This window comes from Vanessa cardui, chromosome 6 (assembly GCF_905220365.1).
Source record: "Vanessa cardui chromosome 6, ilVanCard2.1, whole genome shotgun sequence".
NCBI classification, from domain to species: domain Eukaryota; kingdom Metazoa; phylum Arthropoda; class Insecta; order Lepidoptera; family Nymphalidae; genus Vanessa; species Vanessa cardui.
In genome coordinates, this window is record NC_061128.1 from 8,535,330 (window position 1) to 8,560,000 (window position 24,671).

Sequence of the window (24,671 nt, forward strand, 5' to 3'; positions counted from 1 at the left end):
GAGATTGCGTCGGGGAGTCAGTGGCTCATTAGTACTTGTCATGCTCCAGATTAACTCGCTTTTTGTTTAAGAGAATTTCTGAATTACTTGAGTACTGATTGGTTATATAAAACAAATATTTTGTATTTCGATATGGTTTAATTTAAAACGGAATACGTGTTCTTTATTTATTTATTCAATTTATATAAATTGAACGTTAAATTTAAATTCCTAAATTAAAATTTTGCCGTATATAAATTTCTTTTGGAAGAGATCACACCTGCCTGGAAGAGTTGACCGGTAGTAAATAAATAAGTGTCCAAGGGTTATTTGTCTACCTTACACACTACTCGAATATGTGCCGTTGAACAGAACAAGTGACAGATCTACAAGCTTATTACCCTTATAAGGGCCTTAATTCAATAACAATCAATTTATTCTATTTTTTTTACAAATTAATTAACAGAAATTCATAATTTATAATGAAAACATTTATGCTGTTTTGCATATATATGGACGTATTAATCATTTAACAGTTTTTGTTTTCAATGAGCATTATTTCTTTGTAAAAGTTGTTTTTATAATCTGTATTGTATTGCTCAGGCAGTAAGAGTTATTGCTCTCTACTGTTGGCACTCGTGTGTTAAAAATATTTATTTTTAAAATAACATTTTGCTCTTCTTTTTATTTTCGAATCACTGAAGTGTTTCTTAGTAGCTTAGCAATAACAAACAAAACAGAATAGAATTTTCAATTGTATCAGTCCGATAATGGAGTGGCCAATTAATTGATGGGATAATTTTACATAACAGTAGGACTATTCATTACAAAAGAGGATTCGTTTTGGCAAGAGTAAATTTCGTAATTTTCAAAGATTGATTTAAATTTTTCCAGTTATTTATTTTATGCACGACTGCAAAGTTATAAAAAAACTCCGTGATTATTTTTCTTAAGTAACATTACCTATGTTACTTAGGAAAAAAATACTGAATTGAAAAGCTCCTAAATGTCCCCGGCGCATAAAAATGTCGTGACGTCGAGTCATATGTAAAGATAAAAAAAAAAACTGTTAAATATTGGTAATACAAGCCTAAACGGAGTAATTGAATGTGACAAGTGTGGTGTCACGATTCAAGAAATATTTCCAGCTCATTGTTCATTAACAAGATTTCATTGAAAAAGTTAATAAAATAAAACAATTTCCGTAGGTCAGACGTTAATTTATACTTATTATTGTGTTATTTATTTTACTCATACTTTAGGTATGTTTGTTTCTGACATTGTTATAATTTAAAAGGCATAATGCGCAATAATAATTATTGATTTATTATTTTTATATGTTTTATTCAACTTGCATACTCCATTCCAAAGAAATTGTTGTATAATTATGATAATTTCAACAAATAAACCATTTTGCACATAACAAAATATTCTTATGTGTAATTATAATGTATTGCTACACTTACCGCCATCTAGCGTCATGTATATGTATTATGTATACGGTTGTACTTTTACTTGTATCGTGGAGATTATTTTAAATATATATCACATCAGTTTAATGACACCAATAAAAGTACTCGTAACTTGAAGACACTTTCCGAGGCACGCGTACACACTTTCAAATCGTCAGTCAATACTAGATGAAATACTGATATTTATTCAATTATTTTTTATATCCTGACCTGAGGAAGTGCCATCTTATATCCAGCTACTATACCAACGATTCCATTGATTATGAAGTATTAATGGTCTTAATACAATACATGATGCATAACATTCTAAAATCGAAAATTTGACCAGCGCACGTGAATTAACTCCAAGAAGGATAGATACAATTCTTGAATTTGACATGACACTTTAATACTATTAAGAAAACCACAAATATTTTTTCATGAACGCAGATACCTACTTGCGCTAAAAATCTACTCAAATTTTGAAATGAATGACTGACATACAAAACGCAGCTCCAACTGATGTAAATCAAAAAGAAATGTAACACTAAAATTTCTTATGGAACTTTGATAAGCTCAAAAGAGATTTACAAAATTAATTTCCTATTACGATAAATAGTATATGAGATATTATGTGGATAGCGTTGTCATAAATGATGTTAAAAAAAAAAGTAAACATACCCACTTACTCGTCGTTGAGATATGAAAATTGCTATTCAAATTTCTGTTTATAACTAAGACATCAGCATTTCTAAAAATGTATCGCTTTGGTATTAAAGTTTGTATTGAATTCGCCTATTTCAATGTTTGAAATATATGAATTGGTACTATTACTACATATACGATTCCGTTTATCAATAATAGAGCAAACGCACTATGTTTTCCGATGAGACCTCATTGGGCGCAAGTACTTAATTATATTTTTTAATACTTCAATCAGTATATTTTGTACTTTTGCCTTGGAAAGAACTGGGTGTCTAACTTTTATATGAAATATGGCATACAGGAAAACTCGTTTCGTACGATAAACAAGTATTAGAACATTTTATCAGTAGAAATTCTAAAAAAAAATTCCGATAACAATTACGAGAGACGCAAAACCAATTCCTGAAAAGAGTTCTGTTCAGGCGTAAATTGTATGAATTATCATTCACTTTATCAGATAAAAACATCGATATTGAAAGAAAAAAAGGGAAAATCAAGATATGAATATTATGAAAAGTGACTCAACTTGTGATGTTATACTTTTATAGTTTATATTGAGGTATTAAGTAAACATAAGATATCAGAAATTTCTTATTTTTGGAAAGAGCGACTACGAATTAAATAGAGAAAGCAACAATTATTATAGGCACAATAGGTGGCAAAGGGTGCAAAATGTGATTGAGTATTTCAATTAGCTTAGAAGGCCGCTACTCCAAGGTCTTGGCCAATACACAGGTCGGGGGAATAAAAAAATATTGAGTGTTTCTCAAATGTTCTCAGTTGCAGTCCGAAGTTTTGAAGCACATAGAACCATTGATCTTGCATCTCAACTCTTTCTGATGTATTCTCCAATATACTAATTATAACATATTCTGCGTTGTTGTCATCTAATTTCCTTTCAGGGCGGCCTCCGTCACCGAAATCGGTCATCGATGATAAGGATCTCCTCGACTATTATCGTTAATCATTATTATAATCTTAGTAGGGCACTACGGGGAGCCAATCAAAGTTTTAGTTGACAATTTGTGCCCGAAGTAAGTATTCATCCTAGCAGATAATTTATATAAAGTTATAAATTGTAATATTGTTAGCAGGAAAATTTACAAAAAACTATAATTGTGTTGTTAATGGTTTCGTTTTAAATAGAAGATTTAGTGTTTGCGACTCACAGCTTTAATGCGGGTTGTATGTCACGTGGCTGTATCTCAAGAACCACGAGAACTAGACTTTTGTAAATTTCACAAATTACGCATTTCTGTTAGCGCTATTACAGCAAATAAAACTAAAACCAAATAAAATATTTTTTTAAGGGTAATCCCCTACAACAAACGCGAATTTTTAGCCCTTTTTGCTTGATACCACTAAATCACATACATATATATTTCATATACTTGTTTGAATATTTTACTTTTATTAATAAAATTACATACAGCAAAAGTGACCTTTTGCAGCTTTTTATTGAAAACAGTATTAGCCCATTATTAAAATCAGCACCAGGTAAACTTTTAAAATATTCATAAAATATTTAGTTTTATTAAAAATTAAATTTATTATATAGAACATTTACTTACATTTAGTGTGGCGCGTTATGCACTCTTTTGGGGATCCGTACCAAATATGAAATTTGTGAACGTACGGAACTATTCGTGGAAGAGTCCGACCCGCACTTGGCCGATGTTTTTTTGTCTTCATTAATTCATATATTATGATTATTCTACCAAGAATTGAAGTATTATATATAACACTTATATGAGAACATACTGCGCAACCTGTGCGTTTTGGAGAAGGTTCCAGTTTTTTTTTATACAAACAAATTTATTTAAAAAATATGTTTTATTATATTAAATAATCGTTTTAATTTAACGAGTAGAAATGAATGACTTTGGGTATTTTCAATTTTGTTACGCTTCGTAATAGAATTAAATTAATATAATTCAAAAGAGACAGCTGTGCAGAACTTTCAGAATTCTGTAAGTACTTACTTTGTTTCTTATGTAAGTTATTTTGATGAGTGTATCCTTTAAATGTTATAATTATTTATTTAAGCAAATGAAGCATTTAATTTTCTAACATTTTACTATCATCGTTGAATTTGTTTTGAGACAAAAGCTTTACACGTGTATACAAAATTAGGTCGAATGAAAGGGAATAAACAAATAAAAATAAATTTGAACACCCACAAGGTTCAGCTTTCCTACTTGTTATAATTAATGAAAACATGTTTTTTTTTTTTATAAATATTGGACAACATCTCATACTGTATTCTGATCACAATGTAATTAGCTTAAACACTGGTGTTATGGAAAATTTCTGATTTTCCATAACACAAGTGTTTACGATAATACCACAAAAACCCAGATCCAAGACAACATAGAAAAATAATGAACATTTTCTAGATCGGCACGGCCGGGAATCGAACCCGGGACCTCTGAGTGGCCTACCCATGTAAACCGGTGGAAACACTACTCGACCACAGAGGTCATCAAATTATTCATTCGTATATCGTCGTTATTGTTCATTACATATTTTTTAGTTATTTGTTAAGAAGATAATTTATGATCTTGAAGCATATAAGTAATGCAGTAATTTTCAAGTTGATATAAATACTCACGAACAAAGAATTACACATGATAAAAGGCATTGTGTGCTGAATGTGCAGCTGACGATGCGGATATGCTTTTCCAAAAGCTTATTCAAGTATATAGGGAGCTGTTTCTATTGGTTGAGTAAATCGGCATATATTACTATAATAAGTCCTTATAATGTGCTACGTATGCATATGTTATGTATCATATAATTTTGGGAGCTGAGATGGCCCAGTGGTTAGAACGCGTGCATCTTAACTGATGATTGCGTGTTGAAACCCAGTCAAGCACCACTATATATATATGTGTGTTTAAAATTCATCTCGTGCTCGGCGGTGAAAAAACATCGTGAGGAAACCTGCATGTGTCTAATTTCATCGAAATTCTGCCACATGTGCATTCCACCAACCCGCATTGGAACAGAGTGGTGGAATATGTTCCTAAACCCTCTCCTTAATGGAAGAGGAGGCCTTACCTCAGCAGTGGGTAATGTACAGGCTGTTACTTTACTTTTACTTTACATATAATTTTGATAGTATTTTCACTCACCTCCTGGATTGAAGTTTTTCGGTTGCGGTGTGACTGCGGTCGCGGCGCCTGATGATCTTCGCGATCTGAAATCATAGATGAATAGTATTAGAATTATGTAAACAAAATATAATAATTACATCGGTTTAGAAAACTCTATACAATTTCATTAACTGTTTTCATACCAATTTTTTATAATAATGACTTTACACATAAGTAGCTATAGTATTCCCTATTTTTTTATACATTACGTAAACTTACACCTCGTCTAAATAAAGTGGTGAGATAAATATCTACAAATATAAATAAGAAAAATGTTACATAGACCGGCTTTTAAGATTAAAGGTAAGCATCGAAGATTATACGTCTAAGAGCCTATTTCTTTTAAAAGTATTTACTTTGAAATAGTCTATAAGAAGAACTCTTTGAAGATTTTTTCCGTGAAAATATATTTATTTTTTCAACATCTAAATATATTGAGAACGTTTTAAATAAAAAGACTAATTAATATTACCATAATCTTAATCTACTTAATGTTTAACATGTTATGTTGTTTGATATAGATTTAAAAATATATTTTAATCAGATAATATAGAGAAATTAGGGTAACATTGAATTCGTAAAGATCATTTTCAGTCATTAAGAAATTTAGTGAAGTAAAATTAAGTTCGTAAAATATAATTTGGAGAGCTATCAGCTTTCAGTGTCAAGATATAAATAATTACTGGTTAAGTTATTTTATAGAACAACTTTTTTTGGAACTTTTCGATTTCTATAATCCTGCAGACCATGTATAACATAATCTGAACCCGATTTAGTAAACACAAATATTGTTTAAAAATAGTAATTATACTTTTAAATTCACATTAAATATTAGCTGCTGATAACACGAAACTTGATTAGGTTCCTTAAAAACATAACCCCCCTAACATCCTAACATCCCCTAATTTGTATCAAATCAATATACTTATTTCAAATAAGAATATATTTTTATTTTATGATACTTTAAAGTAAAACCAATTAGGAACCTTATCTGAATTATCGTAAAATAGACAGTACTGTTTTGAAAAATATCAATTAAGACAAATGTCAATTTTAAACTGCATACAAATTGAGTCATATACACAATGAATATAAAGACAAATAAAGAATGCATGTTATTTTATCAAAGTAAATAATATTTTGTAGAAATTATTTAAAGTTATATTAATTTCAAAGATTGAAAGTTTCATTGCAAGTTGCTACATATGCATTAAACAAAAAGCACGTAAGAAAATAAAGATTGTATCTAATATTTTATGCATATGTAAATAAAAACAAAGATTAATTACGGAGATTTTCTCTTGTAGTACATTACAGGCATTTGTGGTCTTCATTAAAACGGCCAGACTTTGTAGGAAAATAACTGGAAGGCACGTATTCCACTCATCTTACGTAAAGGTTGCCCTTGAGCAAATATTTGTCTATCCCGAGATATCTCACGAAGGACGACCCAAAACATTTTTCATTAACACACTTTATTTAATCCCGTAATTCTTATAATTTTATTATTTTTACAATAGTGAAACAACTTTAAAATATATATGTATATTTATTTATCTTTATTATTTATTAAAGGTCAAAGAAAAGGTCGATATAAGATTCCGTGAAATGTAGAACCTACAACTTAATTAAAGAAAATTGAAGCACTTTCGCTCTCTTGAAAGATATTTAATCTTGGTTCGTAAAAGAAAGATTATTCATTCACCAACGACCTTCACTTTTACGTAGATACTTGTATAAAATACCATCACTGTGTTGTGTGACGTAATAATTTACGTAAACGTATATGATTTTTTTAAAGTTGACCTCGAAAAAAAAAGCATATCAGGTATATATTCATATAAATTTAACATCAACAACAATAACATTAATAATTATGAACCATTAATTTAGTTTACTCTTACCGTACATTTTTAAACTGTATGCATATTCTATCTTACATTATTAGTCCATCAAAAGTTAAAAAAGGTTTTACATATTTCATATTGTAATGAAATATACATACAGGTAATTAAACGTGGGTGGTTATAATGCAAATATATACGCATTGGAGAGTGACATATGTAATAAATGACATTGCAAAATGTAAAGTGCCAATTAAGTGTAAAATAAATCGTGTAGATTTGATTGCAGTACCAAAACCTACTTGGGCGTACACGTCGAAGGCTTCAAATTACTAAAGATTAATAACAATGTTATAACATTCCGCAACAGTGTTTGTCACATCGTTGTATTTATCATATTGCACAACTTTGTAACAATAATGACGGTATTGCCAATAAAGAGAGAGGATATCACGGGCATTGAAGCTCATGCTAGAAAAAATAGCACCAGCTGTTTTACAGATTGTTGTGTTTCCCTATGGTGGTCGAGTGTGTTATTACATAAAATATAACGATTACGAGAATTGATAATATCAGAAATGTTTTAACCAAGCATTTATGATACCTTTACGTTATCTTCACTTTAAAAAAAAAACTAAATAAAAATTCATGAATGTATACTTTTTCAATTTTACGAACAATAATTTATAGAAACGATCAGGTATATTCCTAAGGACGGACGTAAAAGATAAATAAAATATCAGACGATTATCTCATTACGTGTTTTTAATCAACAACGAATATGACTCAGTAAATAATTACCTTATGGGTTGCTACGAGCTGTTAACGATTAATACCTTTAATTGTAAATAATTACAAATCGATATTCAAGTCTCGATTAATAGTCGATGCTATAAGTAATATCAGATTTAAAGATTTTCATCATTATTAATTACCTTTTTATGTACATCTATGTACATATGCGATATTTTTTTGGTCTTAGATATGTAAATATATTATTAATGTTATCGGACCACATTTTGATGAAGAGAATCATTATTACATCGTCAGCGGTAATCCTAAGTGTTGTAGATAAATAATTAATCAATATATATTAGAATTAATACTTCTTTGTTTACGTATTTTATTCTTAATCTATTGATCTGATTGAGTTATTATTGATACTTGCAGGAAAATTTGGAGACAGAAAAGGTTGAGACAGTATCATGAACCTACAATTATAAGCTATTCGCAAGTAGCAATGATTATATTTTGAAAAATTTATCACATTTCTATACATAAAAAACTTTATTTCTGCTTTACTTAAATTACTTTTCAATAAAAAACAACTTTATAATAATTAATGAAAAAGTTTAACCATCATCTTCATTACTTTGATTATACGTATCACTTGAACATTTATATCCTCAAAAAGTAAATAATGTACAATAATTTAATTAAACAACAATTTAGCTAGTAATAATTTAATCTGTCATTAATTTATTATCTATGTATGTATATAACTAGATAATAACAGGCCTATCGATGTAAGATTAGCTGCTATCAATAGAGGCTTATTTTTACCTTAATTTAGTATGCGTCGTATGTTATATTTTAAATTTAAATTTAACATTATCATTTGTAAATATGAATAATTGTTTTCATTTTTCTTTTAAAATAATGTTTGAATACATGTTAAGCTCTTGACAAATTATAATTATCGTATATGTAATATAGCGATCTGATAAGCGTCAATCAGATAACGTTGACAAAGTATTATTTATTTAGCAGCTAAACGTATCAGACTAGGGAAACATTTCGGTACTTTTAGATTGGATACTGTTATTAAATATTTTATTGCAACTATCATGTATATATTTAAAAAAATTGACCGAAAATTCTAAAAGTAGTATCTGTGGATATAGTAGGTATTTGTATTTATAAAGTTTACTTACTTTGCAACCGGTACATTGGTGAGGCATAGGAAATTGTTGCGGACGCTGCGCAGACTCGCGAGGACCTGCGCGAAGGGTGTCACGATCAAGTCTTCTCCATGACTGTGAACAAACGTATACAAATATAAATATCATATAAGTCAAATAATTAATAAAGACAGTAGAGTGTAGTAGAGTAGTATATACGAATATACTATCAATTTTAATCAAAAATGAATTTAATTTATTTTAATGTACTCATTGTCTTTTATTTTCATAAAAACTCTTCATTTTAATAATTTATATAATCAAATTATTAGCTAATCAAAGCTTTTTAAGTTACAAATAATCGCTTTTTAATAAACAGCGTATTTCATAAGAAAAATATAAATTAACTTAAAACGCTCGTGCAAGCAAACGAAGGATAATATTGAAAAACAGCTTAAGTAGCGAAAAGGAAAAATTCACTCAATTACTCTTAGACTATATTTCATAACATTTTTATATTTTCTTTACGCAAAGATGAGTAAATTAAAAGATACTTTATATATGACGTTAGCGTTTGCCTTTTAAAACGTATACTATAGTACTAATAATTGAGTACTTAGTTTGATTTATATATAAAAAAGAATGCAAGACTCGATGTAAAAACGTTGATCATCAGAGCAGTAAGAGCTTCCATCAAGTTAATTGAAGTCCATACATATAAAAAACCTACCCGAACAGTGTCCTACATATAGTGATATGGCTGGTATATTTTAAGGCAAGCAATATCACAGTTTGCTAACATTAATCAATCAAAATATATTTCAATCAAGTCGGTTTTTATGATCACTCGATCACAAGAATCAATGTAGATTGTACCGAGAAAAAACGAATAGAATTTCTGTACTTACATTATTTTTATGTAAATTCAGTACTATAATTTATGTTTATATCATAAAGAAAATCTAAATGGCTTTGAAAGGAATCTGCCATTGGTTAAAGCTTGATAAGGTCAACAACCTATTAATATTATTAATGAAAAAATATTATTGTGGTTTGTCTTTATTTCACACAACAATAAAGCAACAGGTAGGCGAGGTTTTTAGTATCAAAATAATGGTATATTTTTATTTCTACTGGAAAAAAATCACTAAAGTATAAAAAGTAGTTTTTATATAATATTTTTAATGTATATTATAATTTTGCCATATACAATAATAAAGACTGATAATAAATATTAGTCTTTATTGTATATGGGAAAAACTCTTTATCAATACATTCAGCGTGTTCAGTATGAATCGGATTATCAGCTTAAGCGTGAATCCGTAAAAAACAAACATTTTATAATTCAATTTAAATGAATGAATGAATTAATGAAACAAATTTAACATTCAGTAGTGTTAATGAACGGTAAACTATTGTTTTTTAAGAAATATCTTTAATTTTTACCTTCATAGACTATCGTCCATGAGGGGGATCCGTCTTAAACGGTTTAAGAGTCCTATGCAGTAGTGGAATAGGAGATTACTCTTTGCACGAGATGGGATAAATGAATAAACGATATATTTCCGTCCATTTATTCACTTAGGATTGTGAAATAGGACAATAACAATGCAGTTCTACATTGAAATAATAATAACGAAATTGAAGCGATTAAAATATGTTTCTTGTTATTCTATTTTTAATGAGACATCGTATCAACATTTATATAGTGGAAGGTAAAAAACGCAGGGCAATTACTAAAGTGCTGGAGTTCTACTGCACTTTAAATAAATATTTGCATTAAAAATATGCACAGTAAATAAACGAAACGTAACATGAAACAGTATTGCTCAACTTTATTGAATATTGTGTACACAAAGGCGTACAACGTTATAAAACATATTTTTTCTCACTTGAATTAAAAAATGTTAAACATTACGCAATAAAAATGTTAACTCTCCTTGTTCAAGCTTAATATTAAAAGCACTTGACTTTCTAGATGCTAGATAATTATATATTTTAATAAAAACATTCAAAGCCATCTTACCACTGCATTGCAAATCTTACCATTTTTCTTTTCCTTACACTTTCTTATTACACAAAATTCGTATATATCATTCATATATATACAAAAGTTTAAGTAGTTTGTAAATTGCTTTTGCAAAAATACAAACACTTAAATGACAGGTGGCTATTTTCGAACCTTCGGGTTTTCAGAGGCAGAATTTATGTGTATTTTTATTGGTGCCGCGCTGTGGCAGATTGTAATCACCTATAAAGAACGGTTCAATAGCGCGTAAATTAACGCCACCGTCGACTTTTCATTACCCCATTTTATCACTACGAAATACCATATTACATTAGGACACGTTTCTGTTAGTTTTATAATCGTCGTTTGAGAAGTGAGATTCGGGAATTATTATTAGTTGGCAACCTTAGTTTCTACTATTATATATTTTTTAAACGTAATGAGGTCACTCATCAATATTGTAATTATTTGTTCTCAATTTGTGGTTTGCGGTTTTGAGGTTATCCGTATATAACCAGTAATATAATATTATATTTAAAAATAAATAACACAGAATTTCAATACGGTATTCATAATGTGTGAGCACTAACCATCTTATAAGTAAATTATTCAATATATATTCATGGAAAAAAGATAGTATATTACACTAACATTATACGACTAACACATTATGTAGATAGCATGGCGGACCTGAATTTACTTGAAAAGAGTACAACAGAGAAGACGTATTTATGAATAATAAAAATACGTACCACACAGAATAGAAGTATATGAACAATTTATATAATTATATTCCAAAATTTTTTATTTAAAGAGTTCGGATAAAGAAATTAATGCAAAAATGAAAAATAACAGAGATGGTTTAGTTAGAACAATTGAATGGCAACCAAAGATTGTGGTTTAAACCCGGGTGAAAATCTGTCACATTGAAGCAGTGTGTTGAAATGTTTTCCTAATAAACAGAGAGAGTCTGGGCCTATACCTAAGCTTTTAAGGTTTTTTAAATAAGGACCCAGACAAACAAATAACAGCTCAGCTCAGCCCAGGTACGTTTAATGCCTGGGTAAGTATGTCTTATTTATTACGATTGATTATTATTAGTCGTAATGAGGCGACCAAGTGGGAACGGAGTGATTTTCTATGTATAATATTAGGAGAAAACTATGTATGTAATTTATTCGTCAAAAATATTTGGAAGGTATTCAAGAAAAACGTGAAATTCAATGTGTTACAGAGTTAAATTCTAATGTTATGAGTTATAATATCACATGATAGAAATCATGCGGACGTGATGAGTTGGCGAGCAGGGCTGGAGACATGCCCAGCTCACGAGATGTGACTATTGTACTGAATAATGGTGCGTTTCCAAATAACCGACAATTTTTGTTCGCAACTTTTGCAATTCGTAAATAAGTCTCAAACAATTAGAATAATGGTTTAATCCATTTTGTTAGTTGAAGAATGCTATAAAGGTGTTTTTATACGACTGAATTAATATTTTTTCTTTGGTGAAGTTACATCTGAAAGGTATTTACTTCTACAAGCAATTGTATATAAACGTAAATTTTATGATAGCCTTATGGCGTTTCTTAACACTTTTTTGTTCCTATTTCATACCATGAAATTGGAATGTATGTGAAAATATAACACGGAAACAAAAAATTAACTGTTGTAATTAAAACTGAAATATATTTTTTACTATTATGTATTTTCCAAATGGAATTTTAATTTTAAGTTTTCTGTTTTTGTAAACGTTCGAGATGTATTCCTGACGCTTAAAATAGTCGAAGATATTATTTTTTTAAATGTACTTGATGTATTATTTTTTTTACAACATATGTAGGCGAACGGACAGTCAGGTCGCGTGATGATATGCAGTCACTACCTCCATAGATATGGGCGACGTAAGAAATGTTAACCATTCCTTACAGTAGGTGTAATCTGAATAAGTTAACCTGCCTGAATAGACGGGCTTGAACAAAGTTTGAATTTATGTAATCTTTTTAATTAAATCAATTTCCATAATTAGTTAATAAATATTTCATGGGAACACACAAGCGGCTTATGCTTATATTAATTTAATTGTAATATATTTAAAACTTTATTCGTAAGATAAATTTTACATAGCTATATTATTTTATATACATAACACATGTACTATATTTTTACTCCAAGTAAAGAAGCTACATTCTAAGTAAATGGTATATTAACTCGGAGAAAATTGGGTCGATGGCTTCATTTTCATGAATATCATACATTTTCGTTCTGACTCGATAAACGCGTAGGGAATAGTAAGTAGGTAATAATCCGTTATCCACTTAGTTTAAGTAACAAAGTGAGAATTGTTTCTCAAAAAATCTCTAGGGACTTTCTGCAACGTTTATTGTTATTTATATCGACTAGACTACGTATTATCGTATAAAGTTCCATATAAACTATTTCCGTTTTAAGAAATTGTATGAGTTTAATCATAGTTACCTAATATATTGGAAAAGTTTGTAAAAAAATGTTACTGTAAAACTATCCTACGAATCGATTTGCAAGACACAGAATAACCATTAATAAATATGTATGTATAAAAATCACACTACGCGCGGTAGCAAACTGTTTTTTAATTTACTGGTAAATAATCGACTAGGCAGACTACGTGATGGAAGCTGATTACTACTATCCAAAGACAGATACTTCTTATATATAATTTAAGCATTTCTTATACAATCAATGCGCAACAAGAATGGAATCAAGATTACATATCTAACGTAACTGTAATTATCCATCCGTCTATAATATATATATAATTGCATAACTAACTAATTTACTAATTACAAATGATCGCTCTCCTTTGTCGATAAATTAACTGAATATTGATTTGTGACTATTCCGACTAATTCACACAAAGCCTAAGCTACGATCAGCGTTGATTAAGTAATAGGTGGGTGGTACCTACTTAAAAGAGGCGGTACTTACTCAGAGAACATGAATTGTGTTATATAATTGAATAAACAATACCGTCAGTAACAGCTTTAAATATTCCTAATCTTTAACCAAAGAACTAAATAAGTTTTTTTTCACAATTTTTATAAACGAGATGAATTAATAAAGAAGCCAATAAAAGGTCAGTTGTGCATGCCCGAATTTGAACCCAAAATGCTTCAGCTGAGATTGAAGTCGAACATTCCTTTTCGAGTGGTATTTATGGTGAGTCTAAGATTAAAATATCTTAACTTGTAAGAGAAGAGAATAGCATAGTATAAAATATTTTATTAAAGATTAACGTCTGGCAAAAGATTCACGGTGGCAGTTTATTGCCAGTGACTAGTAATTCAGTAGATTGACTTAAGTGACTTTAAATGGCATAAAAAAAGCAAATGTCTTTAATTAAGGTCATCGCATGTGCTCGTACCCCTATTAAGGCCCTCCATAATAATCATCGCTCGGAGGTTCAAATCAGTGTTAATCATTTATATCGTGCTCGGCGGTTAAGGAAAACAATGCGACGAAACATGCATGCGAATAAATTCGGCCACATCCGTACCTTTTGTATAACATTGGTAAAGAGACTGGTTAATTTGCTTTTAGACAAAGATAAGAAATTTTAGGAATAAGCTGCGAAACTTTTTCTTATTGGAATAGGAAACCTCTATTTGACAGTAGGGTGTCGAAGGGGTATTACTTAATTATTACAATACACAAATAACGAAAAAACATACCAAAATTATATAAGCCATGCTCATAAATACGGTCACTATATGAGCCAAATAAGTGTTAGAGCGTTAAATTGAATTAAACCCATACACAAAGTAACGATTGCAATTATTGATTTGCGTTCAATCCGTCAAGTAAACAGTTTTATTGATGCACCGATTTAAACACTGAAGGCTGACAGTTTCATTAAACGCTTATAGATTTACATGGTTATCGTCCTCGTATGCAAAGTGGCAATACATTTCAGTCTGCTATTTATATCTGACAATATCGCAGAATATCTATCGCATTGTTCGCATTTTGTTGTCACGGCGACGCGTTTTGTACGAGTATGTGCATTAAAGACCCTAGATTTGCACCGTGTTTAAACTTACAACAACAATTATAACAAAAAAAATCTAATTATTTATTTATTTATTTATAAGGACAACTTACAAAACATACACCATTTATAAGTTTTAAAATAAAGGTAATTACATTTTTAGCTAAGTGTTGTTTCAATTAAAAGTTATCACGGCATGGAAAAGGTCAATATTTACATACCTATTACAACCTAATACAACTTTTTTTTTCTACTTTTATTATAAAAACAAAAAATACTACCAATAATGATACAATATAAAATGTAAATTACAAAAGACAATAACAAATTACCAACTTATTACTAAACAATTAAAAATTAAAAATAAATAAAATGAAACTTTTTATCAATACATATACGTAGGTGATTAAAATATTTTATAAATTTATGTCATAAAGATTTATACTAGACGGACATTAATTTGTAATGACTCCTGTAAATAGTCGTGTAATAGCTTTATTTCCTTATTATATTTCAAGAACATGAATGGAAAAATAGGTAACTCCATCACGCAGATGCACTCATACCATATACCTATATACGTGTCAATAATTGGAAAACTATGTAATCTTATGTTATTCGAATATCTATATATAAGTCGATAAAAGAGTAAAAACGTTTTTGGTTTACAGTAATTTACTGTAAACGAAATTGTTTTTTTAATTCTCAATTGTTTCTTTAGTAATGAATACTTATGTAGATTATAATTAAATAAATAAAACTTTCTGATAATAATATTACAAAGGCCTTTAAGTAACATAACTAACATATTTCTATAATTTTATTATAACGAGAAAGATCAAGAACTTATTAATATTTTAAGATTATTATTGTTAAAATATCTTTTTTTAATTTAATTTTATATTTAAAAGTAAATTTAAACTATTAATATGTTATTAATGATAATTTAATGCATTTATATGGAAAAATAATTAAGGTTAGCGAAATTCTTTGTCCACAGTTGGTTATGTAAGCTCAGTTTTACGATCTCGGAAAATCCGAGTTTTCCTTCACGTTATCTCTAATTGCAGCATCGAAACACTTCATCATAGTCATGTTCTGTTTTGCGAAAACGTGATTCAAGTAATATTTTACCTTACGATTACCATACATACCTGCGTCACTGTAATGTAACATATTCCATATAAGCGAGTGCCTTATAACATCAATAAATTTTCATTTTTATTTCCAACGATAAATAATGTATTCTGTAAATCTTTAACGGTCAAATTACTGAAGCGGGTTTGATGAAATTTTCTATGAAGCAAGCTTGTACCGACGACAAATCCTCAAACGTACTCCACAATTCACAACAACAAGTACTCTACAATTCACTGTTTTGAGCCATGGATAAACAAAAGTATAAGACATGCTTTGTTCAAATGTACGAAACCAGAGATCAAAATAAAATCGTATATTTGGTCATTGTAAGGCATTCTTATAATTCCATTTATAATGGGTACCGGTGGAGTTGCACTGTGTTTTGCATGATGTAAACACAATCAAAATATTTAATATTATATGAATACTAAACTTAGATAAAAAGTATACCTTAATTCCGTTTTATTTTCTGCATTTTCATCGCTCCCATTTACTTCCAGCATAGTTTTAAAAACTTTCAGTTCGTTAAAATGATGTCTAAATAGTGATTCAGTTCTATCTCGTGTGTCATGATATTGCTACATCATTTACATGACATCTAAAACTTATTCTTATTTCACGTTTGAAACTAAAAGAGGTTCTATTGCATGACAATTAAATTATATATTTACTACTTCAATTATGACTTTTTTTAAATGCTCTATATTGTCTTAGAAAGATTCTTACGCTCTTATATTATAACTGAAGCTATGCAAGTACATTAATATTTTATGATTTAACTACATATTATTGGAATCATAACATTTATTATTATTACTTCTGATATTTGTAAATTGTGTATTTTGACACATATAGCCGTTATGGTTAATTGTTAGCTGAGCTATTCGCAAATCTTAAACATTATTTAACAACTGAATTTAAAAAATAAGGTGTAAAGTTGTTTTTATTTTCTAATTTTACTTATTAGTTTTTGGTATTTTTATATGAGTAAAAACCCAACCAAAAATGCATATAATCGTATGTTCGAAATTTAAGTTACCTACAAATGATTTTATAAGTATGTATAGTGTACCATTAGGCGCGGGATCTTCCGTTGAATATTGTATTTATTTATATTTATGGAATTATTTGATGCATTTTCCTTGTTTTTGTAATCTCACAGAAACGAGGCCGACTTTACAGATTAGAGATGTAGGGAGATGTATTTTCAAATAAAACGTCATCAATTATCTAAGTACATCCCTAGTTGATACACTGCGACATATCTATAAATATTGTTGTGTATTATAATTGATTATATGTTGCAAATTCAAATGATGTACACGTGCCCTAATCAGATTATTAATATATTATTATTTAGTAAAATTTTGTAACAACAATATTAGTTGTAAAACAAAAGCAATAAATTCAATCTTTTATTAAGCCTTATTATACATAGCTGTTTTCCCTATAATTAACTTCACATTAAGATGCATATTAGATATTCAGCAAAATTAGTCTATTCGTTCAAGCAATTAATAGAGATATATCAGATCAATCACATTTTATTATATAACACATTTATTTATATTAAATAATGTTCGTTTATGTAATTTTAATATGAAAGCGTATAGAAGTGATAACGTTATAATAAAAAAATATTTACATCATAAATTAGGGTTACGATACGGAAAATTGCTCGACATTTAATAAGAAAAACGTTACCGTCGTATTTTGCGATAGGATGAAATCAACTTATGATTCGAAGAATTCATAAGGTACCGTTTTACAAGAAGATACGATTTTAAATGTCAGAATAAAAATAGGTTTACTTCGGTAACATTAATGATCATAGTTTTTCAATTTATTTTTATTGGAATTCTGGGCCCATACCATCCACTAACCAATTATAGCTGTGGCCAAGTTTAAAGGATGAGAACGTGTTCAAGGAAAATAATACCATCTTAAAGATTTCACAATTAATGAGTTAAACCAGAATATAGCAATACAGAGTATTAATGTGGTGGTCGAATAATGAGTGGTGTCACCTGTGACGGGTCTACACAGTCTTACTACCGGAAAATTTTATATACCTACTTGTCATATTAATATCTATGGATTGCTAAAAATAAATGATGAAATGAATAATAAATGATTTTCTTTGAAGTTCATAATACAAAACTAAGAGTTTCTTGAAAGGCAAATGTGTCTGACTAATAGAAATAAAGTTGTATTAATTCAAAAAGTCCATATAAAGAAGAAAAATCTGTTTAAGAACAGAAAGAGCAGTATCCGCCTACGTTGCTTCAGAACGCCCACGTTGAATAAATTGAACGGTATCTGGGAGAAAATTTTACCTTATCGGTGTCACGAATTACATAATATACTATTTGTTCAATATACTATATACTTATGATTGATGCATGAGCAATGAATTCTTAAGTATATAATATTATTTTCTATAGAAATATACACGTAATTTGTGTACAAATCTATTAATCTCATTATCAGGTTTAGAATTATATAAACGTAATATATTTTAAAACAATAATGAAAACAAACATTACACGCTTTTGAAAGTTATTCTAAATTATAATAACTTAAAGAATACCACATAGACTTAATAAATAACGTGTTAAAATGATGGATTTTCATATTATAATTAATTAATTATATTTTATATGTACAACTGCAGGTATATATTTGAATATGTTTTCAAATCTCTTCAAATGTGTGTATTTTGAATAAATCTACGGACGTTATTAAAATAAGTTGAAATTATAATTATTACGTAGCTTAGTAATTACAACAATATCTATTAATTTACAAATATCTTATATAAACATTTCGTTAACAAGGGACGCAAGTTAGAAGGAAATTGTATTTTCTCTCCCGTCGTGAAGTCAGGGCCAGTCTAAGTGCTTATACTGGTACACAAAGGACTTTGCAATACCTATAACTATAACATAGCTCCTTTTCTTAATACTTATCATTTATAAGAGTTCATATTTAAGCTTAGTTGTGTAGAAAGTCACAAGTAAATAAAGAATTTATATTAAAAATTTCGTAATGGTCCACGAATAACATGATCGAGAGCTATCTACAAATATAGATCGTTAAAAATTAATGATTTTCTTTTCGACAACATACTACATAATACATATACATGGAGCTTGTTTTTTTGCATTCACATCTTTTTCAGGTAGTAATAACCTTAAAAAGAAACCTGTTAACATTTCATGACTTTCTATTTATTAGTTTGTGAGTTATTGTGCTAAGAGTCACGCTATTTTCACGGATCAAAAACAATTTCGTGTTTTAATTTGACACTGCTTTTTGATGGGAGAAAAATACCGTTCAGGCAAAGAAATGGCTTGAAAAATATATTATAGGGACCTTACTCCATCAGAATAATAAAACGTTAGTTTGTTGACTCCAAACGCGGTCGCAGCGCCTCCGATGATGCAGATCGTATTGGACGTCCAATTAAGGCGCTAACACCAGAAAACGACAAAAAAATCCAAACAATCGTTTTGAATGATCGAAAAGTGAAATTGTATGAGTTAGCTGACATCGAAAAGATATCAAAAGAACATGTTGGTTTTATATTGCATGGGCATTGTACTATGAGAAAGCTCCTTTCAAAATGGGTGCCGCGTTTGTTTACTGTTGACCAAAAACAAGAATGTGTTAATTATTCTGAGAAGTGATTGGCCATTTTAAAAAAAACGGATTTTTTTTTCGTCGATCTTAAAATGTGTGATATGGTAAAACGATCGTCATCTTTACCAGTTGCTGTTCACTCATACAGCATTAGGTAAACCTCGTCCAAAACTCCCGAAAGCACAACAATCGGCTGGACAGGTTTTGGCCTCGGTATAAAACTACATAAAACTTTGACCCTATTGTTATACTATATAACTTGTTCCTATGTAAATGTTTAGACGTGATTAACAATATTTTTATATTCTCATCTCAAAATTTAACCGTACGTATAGAAGGTTGTAAATTTAACAAAATAAACAATCCTAAAATCTTATTTGGACGAGATCAAACGAGTATTAAGTTGATTATGATCTTATTTCTTCGTTAATGTAATAGACGAATGTCGTTATCTATAAATGTGTAAATTATTTAACGAGCCCCAGGGAAATTTGTAGCACCGGTTCTTGCAATTCATCAGTAATATAAATGTAGATGAAAGTTAGTAGGTCTCCCTTATTTCCCCAGGCATGAAAGCGCCGCTGGCTTGTTGCAGGTTTTCATAAAATAACATTGTCTCCGTAACTTGAATTATCGTCTAACAATATAAGCTGCAAATTCCAATGGTTATCTAATATTACGAAAGGTTAGGAATCGTGTTTCACATTGATTGTTATCCATTTATCAATATCATCTGGAGAGAAATGGTACAAACTCGCAACTGGATCAATAACAGGCCCTGAAGTGACCTATTTACATAATATATTTTTTCTTTGAGTTTTATACACAATACTTCCCCTAGCTTATGATATAACACTATGTTTTTTTTTTAAATACTAATTTGCGTTTAGTATTTCCAGAATGTGCACACTTAGTAAATGTCTTGTAAAATTTGAAGCGAGAATCATTATTATAAATGACAATGCTCCATTTCAAATTCAGCCGAAAGTTTTTTTGTCAGAAAATCGTAATTTTTGAGGAGAATATTCACAGCACTCGTAATATAATGAATATGGTTTACATGCATTAATACAATACTAGTGGGAAACCCGCGAGTTTAAAGCGATTTCGAGTTTAGTCAAAAAAAAATTAGGAATTGGGAAATTAAATTTTAGTGTTAAATAGTATATATGTATATAAATAGAATTAACTTTAATTTTCAACAACAGTACCGCTCTCTATCAGGATAGTGCCTTTTTCTTTTTGTGAGATTTTTTTTTCGTTAAAATGTAGTAGGACAAAAATCGGTTTACGTTATGAATATGTAAGATTATTGTAAGAAGCTCAACTAACAATAATTTAAGCAAATGTTTTGCCTCTTTCCTCACCTACGCAACGTAAAATTGGGTCATTTGTTTGTTCCGCGGTCTGGGGTGTAGGTACATTTACGTCAGATATGATATCTCTTCTCATCGTTAGACTTTAAGGGCGGGACCTATTCATTATCTGGCACTGCGTAGGTTTTGATGATCATTCGCGAATCTACGAAGTACCTGTATAATTCCAATCCCATAATATAAGCAAAGGAATTATTGAGAATATTCAATAGATATAGATTCCAAGCTACGGCCGATCCCATCCTAATTTGTGATTGTTGGCGACAAGCGCTTACCATGTTTTTTTATCTCTTTCAGAACTTGTATTGTGGAGAATCCTTCTTTGGTATTGTCTTTCAGTTTGCTCTGATTACATCGGTATTAAAACCTGAAATAGCATATTATAGCAAGCAATACGCTCATATGATCACACATTTTATCAACCGCAATGCACAGTTGCATACCTGGTTGTTTTTACTGCACAACCGCATTAATGAACTCATTAGTTTTCTTGAAAAATAATAAATGATAGATTTATTGTTCTTATAATTTTCAGATTATCATATTTTAGATCATATTTAGATATTTTATATCAGTTTATGACAACAAGAATAAAAATTATTCGTGGAAACTAAATGCTAATACAATTAAAATATTTTTGTAATATTTAACATCTATTAAAAACCATATGGGACGATATTAATTGCCTGCCTTATTTGTATTTAAATATGGCGTAATAGAGTCAATACTAAAATTATAATTTACCTAGACGTACTCCGAGGCGTTATCTTGAAGATAAAATCTGTATCTGACTGAGTACCTGAATCATTCGTTACATCGTGTCCAAATAAAGAAGTCATTAACGAATGAATCAATCATTTCTCTACATATTGTAATTGACGGGGATGTTGTGTAACTTATTTTTTTTTATTCCGAGATCAAAAATAGTTACTACTATTATGTGAAATTAACTGTTTATGCTTATAAATAATAAATAAATAAATATGAGACAACATCACATACATTACTCTGATCCCAATGTAAGTAGCTGAAGCAGTTGTGTTATGGATATCAGAAGTAACGACGGTACCACAAACACCCAGACCCAAGACAACATAGAAAACTAATGGTAATCTACATCGACTCGGCTGGGAATCGAACCCGGGACCTCAGAGTGGCGTACCCATGAAAACCGGTGTACACACCACTCGACCATGGAGGTCGATGCTTAGCTCTAGAAATGCTTTAAGATTCACGTGTCGCAACCACGGTGTTAGATATTGATACAATTATCAATATAATAATTCAATAGACTTGTTTATAATATTGATTATGTTGAGGTTCGATTACGTATGAATACATTTAGATATACGGACAAACTGTTACAATAGAACATATGACGCTGGCCGTTTTATTGTTGGATAAGCAAACAAACGTTATCAGGGAATCTGCTCTTTCTCACTCAAAGCGGTTATTTATAGAAAGGTAGGCCCTGACTGCACCGGCACGTGTTTTAAGTTAAGCCCACGCAACATCTAGGCCCTGGCGTATTATTATACAAAATATTACCGGTAAAAATACATATAACGTAGCTTTAATAACAACTTTTTATAGCGTAAGAAGATTATATGGAATTAGTTACGAGCTATACATATTATGATCCGTTGATTGTGTTCTCATTAATGATATTAAATTGAAATATATATCTTAATACCAATCTAATTAAACAAAAGAAAGATACTCATATCGTCTAGATACAATTAAAAAACTATAATCATTATTATATTTCCCTAGTGATTACATATTAGTTGTATCTGTATATTTATCAGTATGGCTAAGTTAATCGTTGAAAAAATTGCAACGCGAAGATCAGTTTAATGTGCCCTTTGATATAGTGAAGGTAAATATTAACGAGTGTTAAATATAGACTTTTATTTGCTTTTGCCTTGGTCTAACAAACAGCGTCCTATATTTAGTTTAGTAGCAACAAGTTTTCGACACCTACTTCTTCATTTGTTTACTGTTCTTGTAGTTATATAAGTTGCAGCTCACATAATATTGTGTTTTATTGCAATCAAGATCGATTAGTAATAAAATTAAATTTATTTAGAAATATTTTGTTTGTTTAAGCAGAGTTGAATAATTTTAATTTATTTTTCATTAAAATTTCGAACAATATCATTATCTATTTAGATTTATAAGCTCGGACATTGTTATCAGCACAATTTACATTATCAAATATTTAGTTGGCAGAGAGCATTTTAAATAATGAATAAAGAAAGATTTGTCTTTAATATCTTGAAACATAGATGTAACATTTAGAAATGTTAAGTATTAGCTTCTCTCGCTTCGCGAGTAGCACTCTCCAGTGAAATTCATTTGTGTCAGTCGTAAGCTATTTTTGTCAACAATAGCTCTGCAACCTTGTTAATGTCATCTGTCCATTTGTTAGATATTTTTCCTGATCTTCATTTGTCTTCCACATTAAATAAATGTCGAACTTTCAATATATTATATATTTAGAGAAATACCATAGGCAAAAAATAATTCATCGATTTAATATATGTACCTACATATTTACTACTACGCACTTGACATTTAACTGAACTGAACGGTAGACTATCCACCTGACATGGTGTGGTTTTGATATTCATTTAGAGTAGAGTGCTATGTAATAATGTAACTATGTCGTATATATCGTAATGCCACAATAGAAAAAAATCCAATATATTTAAAAACGATACCATCGTACAATCTATCACAGAGACGAAATTTTATTATACTATGTTGAACGAAAAGCGTAACCGCTAAGGATGTTCCCAGCGCTTATGATATTTAGTTCGCGAGAAAACTATTCTCTACAAGCGATATAGCGCTGCATGTTTTAATAATTTGATTAGATGACATAATGAAGATTTATCGCTGTAGCGAACTTTACTTTTAACTCTTACCAGTATTTGAACAAATTGTTTACACGAACGTTCTTGTCATAAATAATATTTTCAAATACTGTGTTAAAGATAGATCAAAAATATAAGAAATCTAAAAAGACTACTTTAATCTATTAATTATACCGCTTTTCTGTAATAATGTACTTAAAATTATTACATTTGGAGCCGGTGTCAGCCACGGGCACGCACCCCAACAATCAAAAGAAAGAAGCGATACGAGTCACTTGATTTGTACAGTATATTGTAAAGAACATATTTCTTAAAGTATTCTCGTTATTTTTGCTAGATATATTATAGGGTTTTCTTAGCTGACACCATCATTTTGAAAAAAATATCAAAATCGGTTCACTCAGTGCAAATTTATGAGTTAACAAACACAAAAAAAAATACAGATTCATTGATTCTTTATTTTTGAAGTCGGTTAATAAGACAAGATAGAATGTATTTATAAGAAATGATGTATTAAATTATTTACGTCTTTAATAGGTACTAATTTGGGTTGGAAATTTTGAT

General features: G+C 29.5%; 1 protein-coding gene across 7 annotated transcripts in view; it reads right to left on the reverse strand.

Annotated features, from left to right (window-relative positions):
• The window catches only part of LOC124530283 (cAMP-specific 3',5'-cyclic phosphodiesterase-like), a 155,233-nt gene that overhangs the window by 25,704 nt on the left and 104,858 nt on the right, over window positions 1-24,671 (reverse strand). For all 7 annotated transcript variants that reach the window (XM_047104363.1, XM_047104359.1, XM_047104361.1 and 4 more), the window contains 2 exons: window positions 9,069-9,170; window positions 5,270-5,334 (listed from right to left, as the gene is read on the reverse strand). In XM_047104363.1, coding sequence (XP_046960319.1) covers window positions 5,270-5,334; window positions 9,069-9,170 — 167 coding nt within the window. The remainder of the gene's footprint in view (window positions 1-5,269; window positions 5,335-9,068; window positions 9,171-24,671) is intronic.